The 20,264-nt window shown below is 47.2% G+C and overlaps 1 protein-coding gene across 3 annotated transcripts in view; it reads right to left on the bottom strand.

The window, feature by feature from the left end:
• The window catches only part of LOC144791326 (autophagy-related protein 16-like), a 59,753-nt gene that overhangs the window by 13,479 nt on the left and 26,010 nt on the right, over nucleotides 1-20,264 (bottom strand). For all 3 annotated transcript variants that reach the window (XM_078666000.1, XM_078666001.1, XM_078666002.1), the window contains exon 4: nucleotides 17,617-17,690. In XM_078666000.1, coding sequence (XP_078522126.1) covers nucleotides 17,617-17,690 — 74 coding nt within the window. The remainder of the gene's footprint in view (nucleotides 1-17,616; nucleotides 17,691-20,264) is intronic.

The raw sequence follows: 20,264 nt of genomic DNA, 5'->3' as shown, positions 1-20,264 counted from the left end.
ATAATTTCATTGATACGCTGTAAGAAGCAAATGACAAAAAGTTCATTAAATATCTAAAGAATTTAGCAGGTGAAGGAGTAAAGGAAGTGATAAAGAAAATACCACAAGGTGAAGTGATTTACCGTCAAATTAAACACCACGTTCAATCCCATGCCAAATGTCGACTGAGAGGTACATTTTCAGTCAGGAAAGGTAGTGAGCTGGTGAAACGATGAATGAGTTTTTAGAAAGACTCGATTCGCTCATCTAACATTGCAAGTTCAACTAATTCAATAATGAATAGGCCATACATCTCAGAGTAATAGACAGTTGTCTCTCTGATTTCTTGAACCGACGAATGCTGAAAGAGACACTCAGCTTGGAGCCAGTACTGTTGGCTGCGGAAGAAACAGTTGACAGACAAGCAGCTAACATGGAGGCTGGAATGGCCCAAATGAATCAGTTTGGAGTGTGAAATGAAACCAAAACACAAGGTTGAAGGCTATGAAGTAATTTCTCTAAAGAAAAATAAGTTTTCCAATGTGGAGTTTCCTTTCCACATGAAGGTAAATGTCCCGCCATTGGACATTGTGTAAAGGCTGTGGGAAAGAGAACCATTTTGTAACGGTTTGCAAAGGGAGGGAAAGATCAAGTGCGTCACATCAAGAAAACAAAATGGAAGAAAGATCAAGTGTGTCTCGTTGAGAAAACAAGATAGATGCCAGAACGTTTAAGAAGTGACGCTCGAAGCTCAGTTAAGGCAAGTAGAAACTGAACAATGTCGATTGTCATCATATTTCTCGTCTAAAAGTTTGTCATTGTAATGCGACAGTGAGGAAGAAGGGTGTGCGATATTAATGTTGACTGCTTTGAAGAAGTGCACATGTAGGTTTAGCTTTGTGCAAAGAAGAATGTCGGTCGAAGCAAGGTCGACAAGTGAAAGTGTAAAATTCATATGGACACTGTCCCAAGATCACACTGAAAGTGAATGGGTGCTCCATACCTTTTATCATAGACAGTGGCACGTTGATAAACATTATGCAAGCGGAAAAGTACAATGAACTGTCTCCAGTGCCCTGTTCAACCCTGTTGAAAACGAAAGTGTATGCACAGGCTGCTTCGACGCCACTGCAAAGTCAAGGTTCAGTCATAGCAAATGCGAAGCATAAAAAGACGAAAGTACTACCACCAATTCAGGTCTTGCCAGGCACTTCACTGAGTGCATGTTTACTCGGTTTCAATACTGCTGCAGCCATGGGGTTGGTTTCTGTAGACTACAATTTCAATGCCCATCATGATACAGTGAATCAGTTTCCATTTTTGTTTCATGGACTAGGAAGACTCAAGAAGATCAAAGTGCAACTTCACATAAATTAGGGCATTCGTCCTGGTGCTCAACGGCATTGTCGAATTGCATTTCATTTACAAGAGGCTGCTGAGAAAGAGCTTGAGACACTAGTAAAATACAATATCATTGAGTGATCCACTGGTCCGACGCCATGGGTATCACCCATCATGGTAGTGTGAAAGAGGGACGGTGAAGGAGCTGTATGCATATGCATTGAAATGTGCCAAAGGAACAAGGCAATTGAAAGGGAACAACATCCAGGTCCACATATTGCTGACATGAGTATGCTGCTGAATGGTCTTTATCGCCCTTGATTTGAACAAAGGGTATCATCAACTCAAACCAGAACAAAACTTGAGGTACATTACCACCTTTTCGACTCATGCTGGTTTATTTAGATATAAAAGGCTAAGTTTCAGAGTGTCATCAGCTGCAGAATGTTTTCAGGATGTCATATATGTCGCATAATACAGCCAGTCACAAATGCTTTTAATTACAATCATGACATACACATTTGCGGGGCCACACAAAAGGAACATGATAAAGCTCTTACACAAGTGTGTTGTATACTTGCCGATGCAGGTCTCACGTTAAATGTGGCAAAGTGTGAGTTTCATCAAACCAAACTAAGTTCTTTGGTCATATCTTTTCAGATGGGGGAATGACTCTGGATCCTAATAAAGCACAAGTCTTGTCATCCACTTCTCCCCTACAAGATGCAACTATGCTGCGATCCTGCTGTGGTATTGGCAGTTACTGTTCAAGGTATACACACATGGCCTTGCCATTGTAAGTGCCCCACTGAGAGACTTAACAAAATGATATGGCCCATTTCAATGGTCAAGTGAATGTGAGCACAGCTTCAAGAAAATCACACATGCAATTGAGAACGCCACTAAAAAAGGCAAACTTTGATCCAAAACTACAAATGGAGGTTGTTGTTAATGCAAGCCCAGTGGGGTTGGTTGCCATCCTTGCTCAGCACACTGGACATCCCAATGCTCTAAGGGACTTTGTGGCTTATGCTAGCCGAAGTCTGTCTTAAACGGAACGTGCTTATTCACTACCTGAAAAAGAAAGCCTTGCTGTGGTGTGGGCTTGTAAGCATTTTCATGTGTTCCTGTATGGAAAACATTTCACCATTGTCACCGACCACCAAGCATTGCTCACAATGTTTGGCAATCCTAAAGCCAAGATGCCCCCTCGCATTGAGAGGTGGAGTTTGCGATTGCAGGAGTATGATTATATGTTTTCACATCGTCCAGGAAAAGATAAAAACCCTGCTGACTACTTCTCACGTGTACCAATACAGTATCATGGCACTACTTTTAAAGCAGCAGATGCCTATGTTAACTTTATTGGGCAATCCAGTACCCAAGCTGCCATATTGGTGGAACAAATAATTTCTGACACGAGCACTGACAGAGATTTGCTGATACTTAAAGACCTTATTACACGTCAATCGTGGCAAAACCATACTCCACCCCTTCATGATGACTTTGAATACCAGACATTCAAAAATGTGCAGGAAGAACTTTCAGTTATCCCAGAAGGCATCATCTTACAAGAGTCGAGAATTGGAAGAATGAGGAAGAGGTGTGGCGCAACGGCCAGGGCGACTGATGCCGGACGCTGGGGATCACGGTTCGATCCCCGGCACCGGCGGCAGGCGTCTGCCCAGCACCATGTGACTCTGGGCAAATGCTTGCTTAATCTTCCAGACTGCCCCCAGCGCCGGGAAACCTACGGGTAGCTGTGCGCTTTACAAATACAGGATTATTATTATTGTCATACCCAAGAGTCTGAGAGAACAGGTTATTGAACTGGCTCATGAGGGACATCATGGAGTTGTTGCTACTAAACGAGCTCTACGGAACTGGGTGTGGGCCCCTCCTCTTGACGAAAAAGTTGAAAAAGAGTTAAAGGCATGTCCTTTGTGCAACTGCTTGTCATCCAGGACATCCCCACATCCATTAAAAGTGTCTGATCTTCCAAAGCATGCATGGGAGAAGATTGCAATTTTCTTCTTTGGACCTCTTGACAACAGACATCTACAAGTAATTGTTGATGTATATTCTCGCTTTCCTCTTGAAGATCTGCCGTCAATTACTCATGACAGTCATTGAGAAATTGGAAAGTATTTTTGCAATATGGGGTGTTCCTTCAATTTTGAAATTTGACAAAGGCCCTCCTTTCAATGGTCCAGAATTTAAAGATGCTCTCACTCATCTAAATGTCAAGCATCAGAAAAGCACACATCTCTGGCCACAGGTGAATGAATGGTGTGGTTGAGAGATTTATGAGCACCCTAAAGAAGACCATTCAGCATACTGCACTGGAAAAGCTTGTACTCAAATCAGTTCTTCTGGCAACACTTTGTGCATGCAGGTCAACTCTCTGTTCGACCAGAGATGAAAGCCCTGCCACCTTAATGTTTGGGAGAGCCATAGGAACCAAACTGCCACAATGGACCAATGAGTAATCTATTGATATTTATAAACTTTGCACCACTGACTCATATCACAAACACAAAATGAAGACCTATGCGGATAGACGCCGCCATTCTTGAATCACTGTATTCAAAAGAGGAGATTGAGTAATCGTTAGGCAGAAACGACAATGCAAGTCTGATTCTCCTTTTGATGCTGACCCACTGAGGGTTGTGACCAATAAAGGACACATGGAGACTGCTAACCGTCCTGCAAAGTCCACTATGCAAGATTCTTCGTATTTTAAGGACCTGCCTCGACCTTCGCCAGCTCCAGATGTCAGAAGTGAGACTCATCTACCTGAGAATCCGGAGAGCCCAATGACTATACCAGTTTCTCTGTCACCAGTGCCAGTCATGGACACCTCTCCTGTATCTCCACAACCTCACATGACCCGATTTGCCCAATTGATTGGAGCACCAAAACGACTTATTGAAGAGTTGTGATGTATACATGTATTATTTGTACTTTTTATTGAACATAGAGGGAAATGTATTTTCTTGTGAGTTAGAGATGAAATGGACCCTTTTGGTTCCTGAAGGACTCCGTAGAACAGTGACGTAAGTGCTTGGGTGTCGGTGATAGAATCACTGGTGTAGAATGTTCAGTTAATGGTTTCAACCTGAGGAATAAAGATGTTTAATATCAAACTTCGTGCGTGATGTGATCATTTGCATGTACCCTGGCTGGGGAGGACGTTACAGATGTGGTTGCCAAAATACCAATATGCTTGTCAATAAAAATCATTTTAAAATCCAAGATCTTGCTTAGTGAGCTAAAAAAGTTATGAGGGCCATAAAACACCTATCATTCAATCTTATGTAAGCCTTTTACAGTCAGAAAATGCCTGTAGAATTTTGTTTTAAAAACGCTATTTGAAATAATATAAATATTAGAGTGTCCACTGAGTGATATCACAGCAGTAGATCAAGCGGATGTGTGGATACAAAATTTTTGAGTAATGTACAGGAATTTATATAGCGCAAATCACCAAGCGGTTTCTAAGCGCTTGCTTAGGGAACCTGTCCTGGTATTCCCCTGTGAGATAACCCTGGCAGGGTATCCGCAAGGTGAAAGCCAGGCATCCCGCCGCGAGGGGCCGTTGTGGAGATTAAGCAAGCTATTGCCCAGAGTCGCAGAGTGTGAACCCGTGAATCGAGTAGGCACCGGAGCGAGAATTGTCGAGTCCATGGACATTTTAGGACTCAAGACCCCGCCGAGACGGGAACTGAACCCTGGTCCCGGGCTGACCTCTGCTACCAGGTCTGCCTCCTCTAACCAGTGAGCCACACTTCTCCACACAGTAAATTGTGAGAAGCATAGTTTTGTCCTATTGTCTAGATAAAAATGACTCATGGGTCCTGTCTAATAATGACTCCCTTACAACTTTTGACTTCCGTAAAATACATTAGATAATATGAGATTCATAATTAAGACTTCAAATCTAACAAGTTGGGCTGTGCTCTTGTCCAACAAAGCTGATCGAAGAATATAATGAAAAATGCGTGTCATCGATCGCTGGCGTTATAAACAGTATTCTTCATGCAGACCTAATTCCTAAATTCTTTAAGGCCTGACTTATGCTCATCCTAAAAATCTTCAGTAAATCCTACTGACCGCAGGAGCTGCAACCCCACTGCAAAGGAACCTTTACAAAAGAGATATCTGAAGAAAGTGGACATACTACAGCTTCAGTCTGAAGAAAGTGAACATACTACAGATTCACAAGTATGAAGTGTCTTGCAAACTGGAGTTAAAATAAATATAACAAGGGAACAACTCCCCGCCAACTCTTCTTAATGTCCCATTTTCTGGTTCAGAATTTTTTTATCACAAATGTGTTGTCATTTTGGTGCTTTTTGACCAAACATCTGACTTTAACATCTTCGGCCATTTAATATTATTATCTAAGAGTTGATGGAGGCATCAAAATTGTGAAGTGCAATGCTACGCTTCATTAAAAGCAAAGAAATGTTACGGAATACTTTGGCTGTGAAGTCAACGAGGGATAGTACTTATTGCCACTATTTTTTTTACATCTGTGCGCAGCCTGTACACCAATTTTTCATGCTCTGGGGGTGGTTTCCACAACTAAGATCATGGCACTCAGATTAAGTGCAGACTTACCTAGAATTGGACTTACAAAACACATTGTACAATTAGCTTATTATTTACAATATCAAGAAAAATTGTTGCCTACAAGGCCAGAGGCTGCCCACAGAAACATGCAAGAATCTGGGGCACCTGGTTTAGCATGATGTGATGTGCGGTTGACTCTGGACTACCCGGACTTACTGTTGTGACATGTATAATCTAATGAGCTCTAAGACAAGTCTATACCAACAGAGACCCGTGTTAGAGGTGGCTCCTGCAACTTATAGGATTGTGGATGCTATACATGATAATTGTGTTAAAACCTGTCTGAAAGGAAGAATATGTTTGAAGGGCTCCACATGATTTGTTTTTTCTTTGATCGTCTTGAGTGTGGTGGATTGTATTTGCCATGCTATTTCCCGTTACGAAAGAATTAAAAATGTTTGGAAAAAATAATTGATGCTGTTGGCCTGACACACTAAAAATAAGTCAAATTGGCATTTCAATACAAACTCAGCAATTCAAGAATGGAATTCTCAAATAAATGTTAAGTCATGTGCAGTGAAATATATCAGACCCATTAACAGCAGAAGCCAGAACTGATTTTGAGCCACAGACCAATAAGCTCATTAATGACTTTGAGCAAGCAGAGCTAAAAATAAAAAAATAATAAAAATAAAAAAAATCAACCGAAGTGATACGCACCATCAAGCATAGACCTAGAGCAAGATCGTTTGGTAGACATGCCTGTACACTTTTGCCGCGGTTACCTACATCATCATCATCATCAAGTTGGCTTTATTTCGATATAATACATATCTTAAAAAGCAGTGGATACACTTAAAAGCGATAAAAGGAGCCAATACATAGAAAAATAATCATACATTTCATACTACTAGTGGCGCCAATAAATTAGATAGGAACAGTTTAAAATGCAAATTAAACAAGATACAAAAGCCTAGTTGATCTAATACGCCAGGCCCAGCCTAGAAACTTTGCTAAGCCACATGCAAACAGGGGCCGTGGATCGATTTTCAAAATTCGCAGGGCCTCCTTATAATGTCTGGTCCCAAGTTCTCTACACAGTGGCTTTAACCATCTGCAGCGGGGAGCTACATAGGCCGCACATTCGAACAACAAATGAGGGACTGACTCTATCCTATTCTCACAGAATGGACAGGAAGAAGTTGTCTGTGCCGGGACCTTCCACCTAGAGGTCAGTTCACCAACGGGAAGTAGACCTATCCTAAATTTAAAATATAGAGCCCTTTCCATTTGATTTGAGATAACGTCCAAATATGGCTCACAGAAAAACACATCCTTTACCAAGAGGAAGTCCATGGTGGTCCTGCACAAATTGGCATTACTGTTTCTGCCATCAGCTACCCAGTTCCAGTATAACTTCTTCAGGACTGGCTTTGGGGGGGCAGTTCTGGTAATCCAAGCGTCGCCAAGGCCAAGATTAACAAGAAGACGCTTGACTTCTCTCAACCAACAGATCTTAGTCCAACCAGGCAACCCCAACACCTCTCTTAGGCCATCTGCATAGCTAGACATTTCTGGAACTCTCCAGATTCACGCCCACAAGAGAAGGGGACAGAGCTTAGCCTGGTCACTAATTGGCCTAGTACCCATATCTAAGAGCAGTGGGAGAGTTGGGGTACTGTAGGGGAGCCCCATTAGGTCCTTATGAAATTTGCTTTCTGAGCGGGATAGCTGATCCACATTTTGTACCCCCCAGAGTTCGGCCCCATAGAGCGCTGCACTAACACACCTTGCCCTGTAGATGTCTAATACAGGTGCAACAGGTTTGAGGGATGAGGCATGTTGTTCCTTAAGAAGGGCCCCCACCACCCTCTTATGGGTCAGCAGCATCTTTTGGTTGTGACATTTCCAACTCATGGAGTCACAGAGGCGAATACCGAGGTAATCGAACTCCGTAACCCTCTCGAGGGAGACTGAGTCTAAGATTGGTGGTTTAACTGTCTTCTTCGGGGGGTTTAGGACTAGGTACTTCATCTTCTCTGTATTAATAACTAAGCCCCTTGCATCACAGAAGGACTTAAAACTAGTTAGAAGACTTGCAGGCCTACCGGGGTTTTCGAGATCAGGAGGGTGTCATCTGCAAATAGGAGGGTAGGCATTCTTCTGCCAGCCAGGGATGGTGCATCTGTAGGATGTTGTAGCAGGTGCTCCACCACTCCGTTGACATACAATGAAAACAGAGTGGGGGCTAAAACACATCCCTGGCGGACACCTGTATTTACAGGTATTCGTGATGTTTCTTGCCCCTGGTTACCCCACCTGATCTGCGCAAAATTATCAGCATGCAATTTAATCAGCATAGTTAATAGATAAGGCGGGATTCCGAGCTCATCGAGCACACTCCAGAGTTGGCTGCGTGGGACCAGGTCAAAGGCAGTCCGTAGATCTATAAATGCCAAATACAGACTGCCTTTGCCCAGTACAACCACTTTCCAATAGAGCATCATGAGCCGAAAAGATTGCTCTATTGTCCCCATACCTGATCTAAAACCGGTCTGAAAATCAGAAAGAATACCCTTTTCCTCAACCCACTGCAAGACCCTTTCTAAGACGACTTTTCCTGCCACCTTCTGCGGGGAATCTAGGAGGCTTATGGGGCGATAGTTGGATGGGTCGTCCCGACTCCCTTTCTTAAAGATAGGGACGACCTCCGCTCCCTTCCATGAGTCCGGGATAGCTGCCCCCACAAAACTAGCATTCAGCAAGGAAGCAATTTAGTTTCCCCCACTCCTCCGGGTTGATACGTAGCAGGTCCCCTGGGAGGCCATCCAGGCCCGCTGCCTTATTGGGGACAAGACACTTGATCGCCCCCACAACTTCCTTAGTTGTAAACAAGAGCTCATCATTAAGCTCGATACAATCCAAGGGATTCCGTTCAGGCGGGATAGCCCCATTGCCCGGGACCAGTGTATAGAGCTGGGAAAAATGGTCAAACCACGCACCCTTCGGTATATTAAATGTTATCATGGAATCCACTGGTTTATCCCGAACTCTTATTAGGTCCCAGAAACCCTTTGCGTCCTTCCTTAGGCTTGCCACCTTCAGGTCACACCAAAACTGGTTCTCCCACTCAGCCTTTGCCTTAGTTATCGCCTTCCTGTAATTACCCCTTGTAATACTAATCAAGCCTCCATCCTTGGCTTTCACTGCCTTTATTAGTTCCCTTTTGGCATCTCGACATGCTGGTGAGAACCAGCCAACATTGCCCTTAATGCCACCTCTCATGTTACCCCTTTTTCCTGCACTGCGAACTAGAAACAATTCACCCAGGGCGTTCGTAGTTTGGGCAAACAATGCGGATACTTCGTGCGCACTGATAGAAGGGGAGTCTAAGTGGGGCATAATATTAGCCATTATAGATTTTACTTCCAGGATCTTACCCTCATTGCCAATAATGTTCTTCCATTTCAGTCGCCTACTACAATTTGAGGGGCATACTTCGTGTGTTGCTTTCCACACGTGAGGGATTGAGGATTGGGAACTTCCCATCCACAAGGGGGACAAAGACAGGGAACAAAGGATTGTGGTCGCTGTCAGTGGACGGCAAGACCACCATATCTATCAGGTAGGCCCACAATTGATAGTTCAGCAGAATATAATCAATCCGTGAGGAATGACCTACTCTGTTGAACGTATGGGCCCCCGATTGGTCTGAGTTTGATCTGCCATTTGTTGCTCTAAGGCCATATTCCGAGCAGAGGGCATTAAGATCAATAACACTTTGGGTCCAACTTCTAATTGGGGTGATTGATCGGGGTGGGATACCTCTCCTTGCATCATCATCACATGTGCCTAGCACATCCTCCACAGCGAGGGGTTCAAATGTGCAATTGAAATCCCCAGCTAGCATGACAAAGGAATCAGCGCTGACAGTTCTGAATTCCTCATCAATGCCAATAGCAGTCAGTGTGGACGTACCGCCCCTTGTGCCCCTGACATCGATATTAAAAATTTCGAGCGCTCTCCCTCCAGATGGCCCTCTCACAGTTAGCCTCTGCAGGTCAGGTGACTTGGTGACTGTACATTTAATAGAGCACCCCAGGGAAATGGATGCCCAGATTAGTAGACCGCCTGAAGGGCCTCCCTTCCCTCCAGGAGATTGTACGGCAGGGACAAAGTAGGTGGAGTAACCCACCTTATGGCGTGGTTCCAGACACCAGGTTTCCCTGGAACAAGCAGATCCCGAATGATTCAATAAATGAATTCCAATCTGGTATGCCTATGTTCCGTGCGAGACCCGCTATATTCCAACTCACCACCTTCAGGGGCACACCACCGGTCCCTCCCCGCCCTACCGCTACTTAACTTACAAGGGGGGCATACGCAATAGCAAGAGCCCCCTCTGTGGTGGGCAGCGCCACAGAGACCGATGGTGGAATCTCCCCCTCAAGCGCCTCCATAGTGGTCAGAGCCGACGCGAGGTCTTCAGAGCAGGCTGCAGGTGTGTGCCCCCTGGAGATGGTTGGTAAGGAAAAGATGCTAGTAGGTGGTCTCACCTGCTCCTCTCTCAGCGTTAAACTGCTACTTAGCATGTCCCCATGTGCCTCTTCATGCTTCTCCCGTATTGGGCAGATAGAATGTCAATAGCCATGCCAAAACCGACCATGCGGCTGGCATGGGGTATTGCAGAGTAAGCTAAATTGAGAGAGACTTCCGCGAGTTTGCCTGCCACCCCGGTCCTCCCACACAGGGGTTCCAACTGAACTCACTGGTAAATTTAGGGGGTTAAAATAGCTAAGATCACGAATGCCAATTGTTCCCCCACTACCTGGTAGACTGTGTTCCCTAGCAGGGAAACAACACACATAACTAGCAACTCTTGGGTCCTCAAAGTTTACTATAATACAATCCCCGCTTATGTTTTTTTGCCTAGTGCCTATCCAGCCAACTCTCTTTACATGAATGACCCGTCCCTCCCAGGAATTCGGCAAGGGTCTGTTTTCTTTAAGCCAGAATAGGGTCTTATTATACAATTCAACAAATGTCTCGTGCTTACCTGGACTAAGGACGGGCACCCCGGTCAATACTGCCACAAAAGGCTGGCAGTCAGGGGGTAGGTTAGCATTAGGGGTCCTTCTGGCCTTGTGACCCTCACCTGACTGCACTGCATGGGCCTTTGCGGGTTTATCTATTTTTGGGGTTACATTCTCGGGTGCAATAGAGGGTGCTGGAGTGGCGGCTGAAGTATTAGGGTTTGCACGACCAAGAGTGCCAGCAGCTCTAGGTCGTGCCGTCTTTTTGTCTGAAATAATATTGTTAGCCTTAGGAGTCTTTTGTTTCTCTGCGGCCTTGGTTAGTGATGTCCCAGGTTTCCTGACTACCCCTGTAAGAGTAACAGCAGGGTGCAATGTAAGATCATTCACCACAGGCACAGCTGGTGTAGGGCTTGTTATGGTAGTTAAGCCTTGTGGGACTATAAGGATCTGCCTACTATCTGATTCCCCCCAGCCCATCCTCCCTAATTCTTAACTGTAGTTTAATTAATGATTTTAGGGAGAAAAAATTATCTAAAGTTGTCTATTCCAATTTATCCACCCGATCTGATAACCCTTGAAATCTAGCACCGGGAGCAGCAAAGATTTCATCATTTTCTCCATGTTCACAACTAAGAGAGAGTCTGGGGGTTGAGGCCCTGCAGGATCACCAGTCTGTTCTTTGCAGACATTATCCACTGGCCTTCCAGGTGGGCCCTCCCCCTTCTCTCCCTGTAACGAGCTAGTATCCCGCCCCCCTGCCTTGTGCAGGCCACCCGTCCTAGTGCCAAGCCTCCGGGGTACCATGTGTGCTTTAGCCAATCTGCCTTTCCGTGGGCTAGGTAATCTTTTTCTTTTGGTGGGAACTGAGTGAATTTCCGCTTGCACCACAAGGGCCGATAGAGGGGTCAACACCGGGTGAATGACAGAATTAGCCAGGGGTAAGATAGGGGTGGCTATCTCGCTAACCATTGAGTCTGGGGCAGCGTTTTTTTCAGCATGGAGTACAGTGGCCGTCAAAATTTCCAACCCATCTATGCTAGCTCTCAGAGCGGCCACCCGGGAGTGGTCCAAGGGCGAATGGTCGGGGGCCAATGGATCAAGCAGTCGCACTGGGGAGTGCACCAAAGCTATCGAGCCCAGCGATGACCGCCTGTCACCAGAGTGATCTTGAGAGAGGCGGCGCTCCGCCATAGCAATTTCCTTGTCAATAACAGTGGCCACACTGGTGATGAACTGGTCCATGGTGCCAACCATGCCCCCCCCCCTTCTCTCCTCAGGCTTTTGCCTGAGCGAGTTGCCATTGCTATAACAGGACCAACCCAGATGAGGATACAATACCCATGGCGATAACCTTAAACCTACAACAAAGAGTCACTTGGGGTACCTGGCAACAGGAGTCAATAATCAGGGAGGTGGCCCTGCCCGTCCTCCTCCTGCCTCGGACGGCCACAGACGCCCGCCCTTTGCCCGGGCTTCGCCCGGCGCTCCCGCGACGCGGGAAGAGTCTCGCGCTTTTAGCGCGACCAGGCGCGGTTGTGGGCGTGGTCCCGCTGCACTCCTATGGCCGGGAATGCTGGGATGTGTAGTTTTACCCCTTCTCAGCTGCCACGCACAGAACCAAAGTGCGGTGGCGGCGAGGGGTCAGCGCAGCAACAACGGAGCTTCTCTGCCCAGGGACAAGGCTCCCTCCGCAGTCAGCAACACCAGGTAAACAGCGTGTTTGGTCCCCCGCTCCACCGAAAGAGTCTCGCGCTTTTAGCGCGACCAGGCGCGGTTGTGGGCGTGGTCCCGCTGCACTCCTATGGCCGGGAATGCTGGGATGTGTAGTTTTACCCCTTCTCAGCGGCCACGCACAGGTCCGAAGTGCGGTGGCGGCGAGGGGTCAGCGCAGCAACAACGGAGCTTCTCTGCCCAGGGACAAGGCTCCCTCCGCAGTCAGCAACACCAGGTAAACAGCGTGTTTGGTCCCCCGCTCCACCGAAAGAGTCTCGCGCTTTTAGCGCGACCAGGCGCGGTTGTGGGCGTGGTGCCGCTGCACTATATGGCCGGGAATGCTGGGATGTGTAGTTTTACCCCTTCTCAGCGGCCACGCACAGGTCCGAAGTGCGGTGGCGGCGAGGGGTCAGCGCAGCAACAACGGAGCTTCTCTGCCCAGGGACAAGGCTCCCTCCGCAGTCAGCAACACCAGGTAAACAGCGTGTTTGGTCCCCCGCTCCACCGAAAGAGTCTCGCGCTTTTAGCGCGACCAGGCGCGGTTGTGGGCATGGTCCCGCTGCACTCCTATGGCCGGGAATGCTGGGATGTGTAGTTTTACCCCTTCTCAGCGGCCACGCACAGGTCCAAAGTGCGGTGGCGGCGAGGGGTCAGCGCAGCAACAACGGAGCTTCTCTGCCCAGGGACAAGGCTCCCTCCGCAGTCAGCAACACCAGGTAAACAGCGTGTTTGGTCCCCCGCTGCACCGAAAGAGTCTCGCGCTTTTAGCGCGACCAGGCGCGGTTGTGGGCGTGGTCCCGCTGCACTCCTATGGCCGGGAATGCTGGGATGTGTAGTTTTTCCCCTTCTCAGCGGCCACGCATAGGTCCGAAGTGCTTCTCTGCCCAGGGACAAGGCTCCCTCCGCAGTCAGCAACACCAGGTAAACAGCGTGTTTGGTCTGGTTACCTACACTAGTATTTGATGTTTACTCCATTCTCGAATTCTAGAAAGTGTTTAAAACAGTATTATTTTGAACAAACTAAACATTGACTGGATAGTCAGCAGTCAAAGAGACTCTGGACTAGTTCGTGCCATAACACAGAATGGAAAACGATGAGGATAACTATGATTCCTAGGATATGAAGATGTTGTTAATACTACAGTTGCATAATGTAAGCTTACTCATAATGATGCCATGAATTTGGAAATAAAATACATTATTTGGAAGAATATGTACACCATGAAAGTAATGTAGGAAACTGTATTTTCTGTTTAAGTTGTGGATTAAGGGTTTGTGGCCACAACAAAAAAAAAATTCCTTGCGAGACTCACTCGCTCACCTGTTACGTTCCAAAGAAGCCTGAATATAGAAAAAGCCTGAAATGATGGAAGAGAATGATACATGATCTCAGAGGTGGTCTCTGAAAACAAAGAAACAGATGCAGTCCTTTGAAGCTCAAGGCCTGGTGGTGTTAGACTGGTCTAAAGGTCTTCTCAGCACCACGAGGAGGAGGTGCTGTGTGCAACTGAGCTAGGAACAGGCCAGAGGCAGGAATATGACCAGTCAGTTGGACTGAAGAAGTTAGTTTACTGCAGCAGTCATCCCCAAGCCACATCAATGCACATGCAAGCCAAAGGAAAGCTGCAGGGAGAGGTTTGCAGCGACAAAGAACAGTCTACCTTGCACTGAGCAGGGGAGAGCACCTTAGAAGGGCCATCCAAGATCAGTGTGTGCAGAGGAGTGGGATGTGTGTGGACATGGGGAACAAGGCTATTGGTGCAGCAGGCTGACTAGGAAAGGTTTCCTGAGATAGGTATGCAGGCTGATGCCGTCTGCTCCTGATCGGAGCAACAAATGCTAAAAGAATAATTGATGGACAGAATGCTGAACAATGTCATACATTAACCCCAGTACAGAGATATGGGATGGGCCTAAATCCATCGTTTTTGTGTTCCCCAAGCCATTCCAGTTTATATCCAGCCATATGCAAATCAGTCTTGACCGTGGGCCCCATGGGAACAGTCCAGTCTGAACTGCCCGGCCAGGACCTCACTGGACCAGAAACAAGCATCCTGGGACCGGTTTCGGGGTATCACCCCTCATCAGCCAGACTCCTGATCGGAGTGAACAGCAGAAGAGGAACAAAAGACAAGCCTGTACAAAGGCAGCTACCCCTCCTCACATGAAGTAAGCAAGACTCTTCATGTGTAAGGCCGGTCAGCAGTTGTCTGCAGACACGGATGGTGGGCATTTCTCTCACAAAGCACCAGAGCCTCATTTGTTTCTGAACTGAAAAGGTGAAGAAAAACTATGACAGAATGCCCTAGGACCTGATTCCATCTGCACAGAGACTGAGCTCAGAGAGACTGAGCATGGGGAGGTCCAGGCCCCACCGCAAAAGTAGATGCCTTCGCAGATTATGATCACGAGGATCAGTACCATAACGGCATAGACGCAGGGGCATTATTTCACATGAGCTGCACTGCCCCACTCCTTAATGAACAAGGAGGTCACACAAGATGACAACCAGGGTGATTTGTGAATATACAGGTGCTCTTCTATCAAGGCAGAGTGATACCGAGATTGAGTGTCTGAATGAAACCTAGAGGTTTTTGAGCATTCTAAGTTGTTTAGATCTTGCAAAAAATGGTTTCAGGAAGACAACGGCCCTCACGATTTGGGAAGGAAGCCCCCTGTAGCTTACAAAATATTAGATGCTCAATGTTCTCACTCAGCAGTATATATAGAAGAGTAACCTATAGTGACATATTTGTATAGGAGTCCCTCTGTTAAGTTTTTCCAGAGTCTGGAGAGCCAAAAGTAAAAACGAGTCACGGAGTTATGGAATCCTTTAGCATCAGTAAAACCTATTATCACTCGACCCTTTCAACTCTGGGAATGTGAATAGGGCATGATGGCACTACCAGAAAAATGAACAGACCACAAACTTACTGATTTGGCATTAAGGCAAAATCATAGACTGATCCTTTGATCCCTACTTTATCACGGTATCTAGGGGGATTTAGAACTGAGGAATAATAAAGGGGTAGAGGAAGGTGGTCCCAGAACATTTATGTCCAGTAGCAATTGCAACACTTTGGAGAGGTCTCTGTGTGAAGACCTTGTGTTCACAAATAGAACAGCTTGGATGTTTTTCAAAGGGGCTGGTGGATGCCTTCTCATGGCCGTAAGAGTTGAGTCTGGGAGTCCATGGAGCATTACCACCATCTATATATAAGAGTACCGGGTCTTAAACAACAGTTCTGAATCTGCTCTATTGAAGAAATGGTTATACTTTCTTTAAAAGAGAGTGCAGTTACCAGGCCCTCTTTGTTTTTTAGGTAATGCATTCCCTGAGGGTGAGGTTGGTGGACAAGGTGAATCCAAATGACTTGGTATTTGGTGAAAGTTGGAGTGTGAAGCCTTCATGGTTCATGTCATTGGGCCAGGTTTGTATTGTTTCTTGTATGTGCTTTTTGGCAAATAAAAGGAACCTTGGCTTGGCTGGGTTGAGCTTCAGGTAGATGTTAGACATCCAGGTCTGGATGATGCACCTATAGTGTGTGAGGCATAAGATATCTAAAGCTGAGGAGACTTAAGTTGGGTTGTGTATCATCAGGATACTGGTAAAACTTGATTCTGGCATCTGTGAGTAGAGCACCAAGTGGCTCCATGTAGCATTTGAAGATAGATGAGAGTTGACAGTAGAGAACCCTGTGGAACTCTGCAGGTGATAGGGATTCTTTAGGACCTGGAGGTGCCCATGTGCACAAATTGCTGTTGGTTGGAAAGGTAAGAGGAGAACCAGTGAAGGACATTGCTGGTAAATCTCATTTGAGACTGGAGGGTGTGCATGAGGGTGGAGTGTCAATTGCATCAAAGGCACCGGAGAGGTCCAACAAAATCAGGAGGCAGGGGTCATGTCCATCTGTGGTCGGGAGGGCATCGTCTAAGATGTGTAAGATAACAGTTTCTGTGCTGCAGCATGATGGGAAGCCAGACTGGTAGTTGTGCAGAACATGGTTATCTTTGATGTGATCTTGGAGTTAAACATAGACAGTTTTTTTCAATTATCTTGCAGATGAATGGTTGGTGAGTGATAAGCCGGTAGTTGGTGAGGTCATCAGAAGTAATAACCAGAGATATACAAAACGATATCTATACCTCTCCTAAAATTCTCACACGACAAAATAGACTTCGATTGAAAAGAAAAACAAAATGCAAAAAAAGCTGAACTGTGGGGACATGGGGTGACAACCTTTGTCTAGTAGACACATAATTGTACCGGGGGCATTCTCACTCCTGGTCCAGATGCGCATGAACCTCCAGAGTTGAGATGGACTGATCAAGACCTGCCCCACTAATATGGATATCATTTTGGTTATTGAACAGCACTGTGCCCCTTTAATGTATAAAGTACATGTGTGTCACTTTGCAGTGTAAGGACACTGTCACATCTCTATCAAAGACAGTTACGTTCTGATTTTATGCTTACTTAAAAGGTGTTGTGTGTAAAGCTGGTGACTCTTCCCTGTTTTGGTATAGCTAAGAGCCAATAATGTGGGCATTTTGCTCGTTCTCGTGCATGGCATAGATAATTATTTTCTGGCACACAATAACAGGTAGTCTGTATCCATGGCCTGAATCATGATAATGGAAAAAGCCTCTCCCAATAATGAATACCTCTCTCATTCCTACCTGCACTATGGATCAAAATGCAACATGAATGTGAAATTGGACGCACTTGTTCAAGTTCACCTTGCCACTTTTAAAAACTAATATTCGAGTTGGAACTCATATTTTCCCCTGAAAAACATAGCAGAGAGGCTCTGTGGCCATGTAAACACTGGATGACATGCTGATCGCCCTGCTGCCCCAACACAGACTCCCCCCCCTCCTCATTGTGCCCAGCTATCTGCCCCTAAGACCGTGAAGCCTCCTTGTGTCCCCTCCTCCTGCTGCCCCAGCCCCATGTAAATCAGAGTCTCACCGTGCACGATGATCCTGGATCTCTACGTCCTTCAGCTGGAGGGTTCTATTGAGCTCGAGGACAGTCTGTGCAAGCTGTGGTGAAGATAAGAAGTATTAGTGCCTGGTTATGCTGTGTGGTCTCTGGCAGTGCTCCATCATTGATGAGACATGTGGAGACTCTTTGCCCCAGTGCAGAAATGCAGAGCACTGACCCCTGAGAGGACCATCACCTATTGCACAACTGAGCCACAATCAGGAACTTTACCTTTAATTACAGGGCAGTTCTATTATGCTGCCAATGTTTGGAGTCCTCAGATATAGACAGTGGTGTAACAAAAAATCATGAACGGTCTGCCCTGGAGACTGTGAAGAAAGGCCCCGCAGTCTTCTATATCTCACAGATATTCACGGGCCTTGGACTAACAAGCATTTACAATGCAATGGTCTCGTCTTTGTTAAAGTTAGAGCTATTGGCATTTCAAATGGCATTTCTTTCATTTTTTGTTTTTTTTAACATAAATAAACGGTATTGTCATTTACAATGGCAATAGGTGAGCATTACAGAGTAGTAGAGAGTATTAGCAGACACAGAGCCCCACACACACACAGAGCCCAACACACACACAGAGCCCCCCACACACACACAGAGCCACACACACACACAGAGCCACACACACACACAGAGCCACACACACACACACAGAGCCACACACACACACAGAGCCACACACACCCAGAGAGCCACACACACCCAGAGAGCCACACACACAAACACACAGCCACACACTCACACAGAGCCACACACACACACAGAGCCACACACACACACAGAGCCACACACACACACACACACACACACACACACACACACACACACAGTGAGACACACACAGGGAACCACACACACACACAGAACCACACACACACACAGAACCACACACACACACAGCCACACACACACAGAGCCACACACACACACAGAGCCCCACACACACACAGAGCCACACACACACACAGAGCCCCACACACACAGAGAGCCCCACACACACACACAGAGCCACACACACACACAGAGCCACACACACACACAGAGCCACACACACACACACAGAGCCACACACACACAGAGCCACACACACACAGAGCCACACACACACACACACACAGAGCCACACACCCACACCCACACAGAGAGCCACACACACACAGCCACACACACAGAGCCACACACACAGAGCCACACACACACAGAGCCACACACACACAGAGCCACACACACACACAGAGCCACACACACACACCCACAGAGCCACACACAGAGAGCCACACACACACACACACACACACACACACACACACAGAGCCACACACACACACACACACACACACACAGAGCCACACACACAGAGCCACACACACACAGATCCACACAAACACACAGATCCACACAAACACACAGAGCCACACATACAGAACCACACACACACACACGCACACACACACACACACACACACACAGACAGAGACACAGGTCAGCCGGTGCGCTGGCGTCCATGCCCTGGGCACCCACTGCCCCTCACCACACGCCCACCTCTGCCCAGTAGCGCCCCAGGGAAGAGAGGCAATAAAAATGTTCACAAGCAGGGAACAGAGGCACGGGAACAGAGGCACTAAAATTGATCACAAGCAGGGAACAGAGGCACTAAAACGATCCCAAGCAGGGAACAGAGGCACTAAAAACGATCACAAGCAGGGAACAGAGGCACGGGAACAGAGGCACTAAAAACGATCACAAGCAGGGAACAGAGGCACTAAAAACGATCACAAGCAGGGAACAGAGGCACTAAAAACGCTTTCCATTTACATCCAAGGAGATACCTGGCTGCTGCAGTCCTGTGGTAAATTCCTGATCAGGATCTTTGTGCGGGTGCACAGCTCCCAGAGTGTTTTCTGCAGCCGGTTCTGGATCTCTTCGGCATCCAGCTCCCCGCACCACCTCCAACTCTCGGGAGGTACAGGTGGGGGCCGGTAGAGAGGGGGGGCTGCTGCGCCATAGGCCACGGCTGCCGCCATTTTGCCCCACACGACTCCTAGATGTTAGTTAAAGGTGGGCGCTCTCCCAGACTGAAACGTGAGGCCCATCCCCCACCGTAAACCCGGACTAACAAGGCTGGCAGCAACTGAGCTTCGGGGAAAGACCCAGGCAAACCACGCCGCAGCTCAAGCCGAGGGCGCCGCCGGGGCCTAAAAACGATCACAAGCAGGCTGCTGCTCCTGAGACCCTTTCCTGATCGGCGCTGGAGCCTCGCGCAGGAAAGCAAACCGCCTATTGGAAGGTGCCCTCGTCCTTCCCTGAGCACCAACGTGCCCATCTCTCTGGGCCTCTGCAGCACAACGGCACACCCTCCAACTCCCGTATTCCTCGATTGGCCAGGTCGGGCTCCTCCATTCTCTCCGCAGGCAGGGGGGTGTTGCTCGGTCTGGAGAACGAAGCCTGAACTCGATGCGTGACGGCCTTCCTTTAGCAACAGAGCATAGGGAGGGGATAAGAAAGGCAGAGAAGAGAACGAGCACACAAGAGAAGAGAAAATAGTGATGGAGCAGCTAAACCGAAGCGAATGAAAAACAAGAGAGGAGTGCTCTACACCACCATGTTTCTCCGAGGTC

The sequence above is a fragment of the Lissotriton helveticus genome, chromosome 11 (genome assembly GCF_964261635.1).
Source record: "Lissotriton helveticus chromosome 11, aLisHel1.1, whole genome shotgun sequence".
NCBI lineage: Eukaryota > Metazoa > Chordata > Amphibia > Caudata > Salamandridae > Lissotriton > Lissotriton helveticus.
Note: the sequence above shows the minus strand (reverse complement) of the source record. Positions and strands in the feature narration are given on the sequence as shown.